Source organism: Sinocyclocheilus grahami, unplaced genomic scaffold, assembly GCF_001515645.1.
Source record: "Sinocyclocheilus grahami isolate Dianchi unplaced genomic scaffold, SAMN03320097.WGS_v1.1 scaffold313.1, whole genome shotgun sequence".
Taxonomy (NCBI): Eukaryota; Metazoa; Chordata; class Actinopteri; order Cypriniformes; family Cyprinidae; genus Sinocyclocheilus; species Sinocyclocheilus grahami.
In genome coordinates, this window is record NW_015505492.1 from 505,639 (window position 1) to 512,338 (window position 6,700).

At 37.2% G+C, this 6,700-nt stretch overlaps 1 protein-coding gene across 1 annotated transcript; it reads left to right on the forward strand.

Moving 5' to 3' along the window:
- Positions 1-1,959: 1,959 nt before the first annotated feature.
- LOC107601831 (neuromedin-K receptor-like) lies at positions 1,960-5,509 on the forward strand. Its single transcript, XM_016294142.1, has 5 exons — positions 1,960-2,505; positions 3,732-3,926; positions 4,169-4,319; positions 4,764-4,960; positions 5,144-5,509. The coding sequence occupies exons 1-5, from the start codon at positions 2,111-2,113 to the stop codon at positions 5,334-5,336; spliced, it is 1,131 nt and encodes a 376-aa protein (XP_016149628.1). The 5' UTR covers positions 1,960-2,110; the 3' UTR covers positions 5,337-5,509.
- Positions 5,510-6,700: the final 1,191 nt, after the last annotated feature.

The following is a 6,700-nucleotide window of genomic DNA, read 5'->3' on the forward strand; positions in this document are numbered from 1 at the left end:
AATAATAGTAAAAAAGGGTCAAATGGAGGTAAGACAGGGTAAGATGCTCTCCTTAAAGCTGCAGTCCGTAACTTTTGGCGCTCTAGCTGTTAATAAACAGAAGTGCGTGGGTCTTGCGGAAGAACATTGTAGCCGGAGCTACTTCTAGTCAAGTCAAGTCAAGTCACCTTTATTTATATAGCGCTTTTAACAATACAGATTGTGTCAAAGCAACTGAACAGCATTAATTAGGAAAATAGTGTCAATAATGCAAAATGACAATAGTAAACACTCATTTTTCAGTTAAAGACAGTTCATCATTGAATTCAGTGATGTCAACATCCAGCTCAGTTCAGTTTAAATAATATCTTTGCAATCAAGTCAACGATATCGCTGGAAATGAAGGGGCCCCAACTAATCTTACTTCTCTCTGTTTGTCTATGGCGAATCACGCAGGTACTGGGCTACTCCGCAGCGGTACCTACCCGAACCAGTCTAAATAGTCCGAATATAAACACTTATTATAGGTGTACCGTAGTGATTCAGGACAAGCCAAAAACACGGTTTGGAAAATGGATTTATGGTGTACTCGTTTATTATATGAAATTTGTACATTTTGAACACAAAAAAGTTACGGACTGCAGCTTTAAGAACAATGTGGAGGAGGATGATTATAAATCAGCCATGCAATGTGTTAATAAAGGATTGCTAATTTAGCAATGTAAAATATTAAATGAGGGGTGAGAGGAGTAACTGCACCAGCCCTCACCCCAGAAAGTACAGCAAGGGGTCTAATTTTTAAAGAAAGTAATAATAGCTTTTGATATAATTATTAATAATATTTAAATTTTTAAGTGTCATTAATGTAACATACTAAATTAACTACTCGGTTTAAATTTTATTTTGATAATTTAGTTGAATAATTGAATAACTGATGACAGACAATGCAGAAGTAAAAGAGATTCAAATGAAAGGTAATCTGTTAATATATTTAATTGTCCTTTAAAAAGTAAAGATATGTCATAAATAGCAACACTGTGAATACAAATTTAATGATTTCACTCAACTAACCTACAGATGTCTGAAATGTACATCAAATCAATGGTAATATTACACAAAACCCCCACTAATTACAATAAATATTTAATTTAAAAATAATAACAACTTGGGTTCTGTGCCAAGTCATCATAAGGGTCTAATTTGATCTTTTTACTTCAAAATAAAAACTGTTACTTTTACTACACAAATCCAAAAACATTGATGTGTCCACAACTCCCTCATTATCAACATTTGATATTCAACATAACACGTCACAGATTGCAATTTTCCAGAGACACAAAATAAAAAATAGCGTATAGCCATTAATTAAAAGTGCTGGTAAAAAATTGAGGTTGGGGGGGGGGGGGCTTAATTTGATCTTTCGGGGGTCATCTTACCCTAATTCGCACAATAATGAAAAAGACAGATCTTCAGACATCAACCTGAAATATCATATAGCACTCGAAGTGTCCAAATAAGAGTAATGTCCACTAATTCACTATCCACTTCTTCCACCTGCTGCCCAGACACCTGTCTCATTGCTCTGACAAAATGAACAAATATCACCTCACACAATTGGAGAAATGAGGGGTATCTAAGCAACGTCTCAGCAGAACAAGTACAGCAGACCTCAAACATGCTCTAAACTGTGACATATTTCCATTAGTGTGCGCTACAGGGGTTTGGCTATTATTGATGGCACCAAGATGTCCACGGTTAACGTCTCAATTGCATACCAATTAAATATTTTGCGGTCTTTTACCGAGCTTTTTAGTAGGAGTGTAGGATGCTGTGCGTCACAATGCGCGCTGGCAAAAGTGTTTCATTCAACGTCATTGCCTTGGACCCGACACACCTCCAACACTTGGCACACATTCCTTCAGTTTTTCAGTGCTATATCATCCCTTCGGGCGCAATAACGCACTTCAGCAGGCGGTTTGGACACGAGGCGCACTGACCACACTCACCCTTTGGAAAATGAACTGCTGCAGCTGTCTAAAATACACAAGTTTACCATGTCGTAGCGATAGCAGAGCGAGTCATTCACTGGAATAAGCATACAGATTTATTTATGTGACTACAGCCAAACACAATGGATACCACTTTGGACCCCCTTTCAACATCTCTTCTCTACGACGAGGAAGATGGTAACCAAACCTCCACCAATCTATTCGAGCAGCCGGACTGGCAGGTGGCACTATGGGCGATTGCATACTCTTTAATCGTAATTGTGTCCATCATTGGCAATGTCACTGTTATTTGGATCATTCTGGCACATAAACGCATGAGGACAGTGACCAACTACTTAATTGTGAACCTCGCATTTTCTGATGCATCTATGGCAACTTTTAACACTGTCTTTAATTTCGTGTACGCTTTGCACAATGACTGGTATTTTGGTTTGGGATACTGTAAATTTCAAAACGTCTTCCCAATAACAGCAATGTTCTCAAGCATTTATTCAATGGCGGCTATTGCTGTTGACAGGTAAGCAGACACCAAAGCACTTCATTGAAAATCATTGTGGTTATTTATACATTACAACTTATAAATTGCAATTAACAATCTAAAGATTTGTAGTTCTTTTTCAATTCACCATAACATGTTCCCATAGATTAGGATCATTAATCATCATCCTATGATAACATGACATTAATCGTGCCATAAATCAGTTACAGACTGTAAGTTCCTGTGATAAAACATAGATGAGGTTAGGTCTGTTACCCTTCTGTTTTTGCTGGTCATATATGGTTAAGAGCTGATCTAAGATCTAAATGATGAATCAGGTGGACTGACATCCACCTGGCAGACCTTGATGAAGCTGGTTAGCTATTTTCCCCAGCAGGGATATAAACCTAATTCGACCAAATTTGAGGTTTTGTCAGTGTACATAGAGGAAAATAGCTCTAAATCCATCAACTCGAAGGCTTAAGTAGCCAATAAACCTTTTATCTGTGCACCACCACCAATCTTCCATAGACGGTCAAAATTAGTTAATGATATTTAATATTAAAACAAGTCTTAGATTAATATTCATTCTGGCCCCTTTTAATGATAAATAGCCTAACTCATATTTTTATGAGCAATTGTCATGGTTACTTAAAAGGGTTGAGAAAAGCGCTTAAACGCTCATGCAAACTCAATAAAAATTGTGAATTGATTAGGACCCACACTTAAGCTTTCAATGGGTCTAAATAAGAACCCGTGCGCATGTAGTTCGAGCGCGCAACGTCCCCGAACATGTAATTTACCTGCGCGCGTAATATTCCGTTTCTCTGAAAGTCCGTTTAGTGCGCGCAAATAATGCATTTGTGATATTCCTGGATAATAGATTCCAGTTGACCTGGTGACTCATGAGCAAAATGGGTAGGGAGACTTCGCGCTGGGTGTGGATTGTGTTCTGGTAATTTAATATAAATAAGAGTCTGATTTAGTGACCAACAAGTAGATGATAATAGCCTAATTAAGTATGGGAAATGATGCAAACAATCAATCTTCTCTTTCTGGATGTGCTCCAGTTATACATTATGCATGCAGAAAATTGCGTCCAAAAAAGCTCTGTAATGCACTGAATGGCAATAGAAGGGAAAGTCAACAAAGTGGTATTGCCAGCCTTTTCCATTTTGTTATTCATATATATCAAATTTATGTTACCCTGTCATTTAAAGGCATAAATTCACTTTCATTAAGATGTTGTTGGCTGAAATCCACAGATACATGGCTATAATCCACCCTCTGAAGCTCAGGCTCTCCTCCACTACTACTAAAGTTCTGATCGGGGTCATCTGGACCGTGGCTTTTTCACTGGCCTTTCCTCAGTGTTATTACGCCAGCACCAAGTTCTACTTCCCTCGGACTGTTTGTATGGTGGAATGGCCAGACGATTATGGAGGGAAACATCAGCTCTCGTAAGAAAAGTGGACACAAAGTGTATCCTTTTATTCTGTATGCTTTGCTCAATTTTTACTGACAAGAAAATCATTTTAAATGAGGTTAAACATTGAGAGTAGCCTAATTTTTCACTTCTCAAAGATTTTAATGCCCATCAAAGGCATAACATAGGAATTTTAAAAAATGACAGTAGAGGATTCTTACCTAAAAATGTCCATTTATGTAAATTTGGCTCATGAAGTGCTGCTTGATCTCATAGGTATCAGATTGCTGTGATTATCCTGATCTACTTGCTCCCTCTGCTGGTGATGTTGGTGACCTACAGCCTGGTGGGACGGAGGCTGTGGGGCAGCGAGATCCCTGGAGAAGCATCAGACCACTACCAGAACCAGATGCAGGCGAAACGCAAGGTAAGTGATGCTAGTATTTACTTGTGTAATTTTGTTATTTATTCCAGTTTCTCTGCATAGTCACCGAACTAACTTAAGCCATGTGCCCACATGCACACTCAGATGAAGACAGTTGTCATGTTTCTAAACTCTAAATAGACACATATCACTGGTAGCTACATCTGGGGAAAAAAGTGTATTATCATGAGCAAATGTAGTTAAGTTCCATAAAATTTTAAAATCAGTGGTAAAACCTTCCCTGGGGACAGAAAGCTTTTCTTCTGGCAGAACAGGAAATTAGCTTTTTCATTCCTTTCACATTTTTCTTTCTTGTGCCCTTCACAATAATAAGCCCCTCCAGAGAGATTTTTCATTGGTGGCAGCAGCTCTTTATGGTTTTGGATTATAGTTCTTTGTGTTGAAAGAAAAAAAAAAGATTCATGCCATTTTTGTAATTTAATAAAGGTTGTGAAGATGATGATAGTGGTGGTGACAACCTTTGCAATATGTTGGCTTCCCTACCACATCTACTTCATCCTGGGGAGCTTCAACAGAGACATATACAAGCAGCACTACATCCAGCAGGTCTATTTGTCCATCTTCTGGCTGGCCATGAGTTCCACTATGTACAACCCCATAATTTACTGCTGTCTAAACCAAAGGTAAATGCACATTACATCGCAGGAAGGAGAAAATATTAGATATAAACACATTAACATGGATATTTAGTGCAGCATTTGCATTGATGTCAGTTATTGATCCCTAAAATTGTATTTATATTCTTCAGGAAGTCCTATTCTTAAAGCACAAGAAGTTAAAATCTAGCATCTGCTGTCCTTCTTTAGATTCCGCTCAGGTTTTCGCAAAGCATTCCAGTGGTGCCCCCTCGTCAAGATTTCTGAGGAGGACAACATGGAGCTGCAGCACATGAGAACCTTCCACATGAGACGCAGTTATCGCACTGAGACCACCAGCATGGTGGTCCGTAATCATATCAGTGAACCAGGAGACACCACATCCAAACTAATCAAAGCCTGAATTCTACAACACTTCAGTCAGTGATGAGGGTGAAAAACATCCCTGTTGGCGATTATTAAAATCGAGCACGACCATACTTGCACTTAATACCTCACAACAGAATTTGATTTTCCCTCTTATTGTTCTCTATTGTGGATTCAGTGGGCTTTACAGGTGGAGTATTCATCGACTCCTATGGCAGAAGCACCAAGCCTTATTTGCTTCTGTGCTGCTGCTTGAAGTACAGTACTAGTCCTAGTATGTGTATAGATCAGTTCATTTTGTATATACTGTATACACTACTGTTCAAAGGTTTGGGGTCAGAAAGATTTTTTTTAAAGAAATCAATACATATATTCAGAAAAAATGCATTAAATTGATCAAAAATAACAATAAAGGCATTTATAATTATATTTCAAATAATTACTCATCTCTTTGAACTTTCTATTCATCAAATAGTCCTGAAAAATGTATCAGTTTCCACAAAAATATTAAGCCTCACAATTGTTTTTAACATTGATAATAATAAGAAATGTTTCCTGAGCACCAAATCCGTGCATATTAGGATGATTTCTGAAAGATCATGTGACTCTGATGCTAAAAATTCAGATTTACAGTTTTTTTATTGCATTTTTGATCATATAAATGCAGCCTGGCTGAGCACAGGAGACTTTCAAGAACATAAATAAACATATTACTGACCCTAAACATGAACGACTGCACCACTATTGAGCCATGAATGTTTTAAGCTGTAAATATTGGTTAAATGTCAAGTGGCATCTCTAAATGTGAAAACAGAACTGCAAAATTAGCATTAAATTGGTCAGAGCATCTGTACCCGAAGAGTATGGATTGCTTGAGCTATACAGTCAGGTGTAAGCAGTATGATGACTGTTGGGTTGATTTGACAGCGTTGGAAAAAGAGAGACCAAATTAGGTGGGAAATATGTGTTATTTATAGTGGTCGAAGATATCATGTATATAAGCTAAAATATAAACAAAACCAAACAGTTGTAATTGTACTGTAAATAGTCAAGCAAGCTTACATTTCAGTGGATCGATTATATTTAATATAGATCTGCATGTACTTCCAAACGCTTGACTGATTAAAGAGAATTTAGTATGTTTGCCACAGTTTTACCTGAGATATTTCATTTCAAAGTTAATATGTATTTTTTTCTTTCAAGTACAACATCCAAGAAATTCTACAATGTAGCTGATTAATAATTAAGCTTTATGTTTTCTATATACAACTATTTTGTTTGTTATGCTGTCACATATAATGGCAGTGGGTAATGCACAATTAATATTTTTATTGATTTTGTTGGTAGAAATCTCATTTGTTTGTTTGTTTTTCTTTTGTATGAGTGCCTAGGATCTGTTTA

Bases quoted from the DNA above. Each gene is read 5' to 3' on its own strand.
- LOC107601831 (XM_016294142.1), top strand. From the start codon at position 2,111: ATGGATACCACTTTGGACCCCCTTTCAACATCTCTTCTCTACGACGAG. The intron at 3,927-4,168 runs GTAAGAAAAGTG...TTGATCTCATAG, and splicing joins GGAGGGAAACATCAGCTCTC to GTATCAGATTGCTGTGATTA. The intron at 4,961-5,143 runs GTAAATGCACAT...GTCCTTCTTTAG, and splicing joins TACTGCTGTCTAAACCAAAG to ATTCCGCTCAGGTTTTCGCA.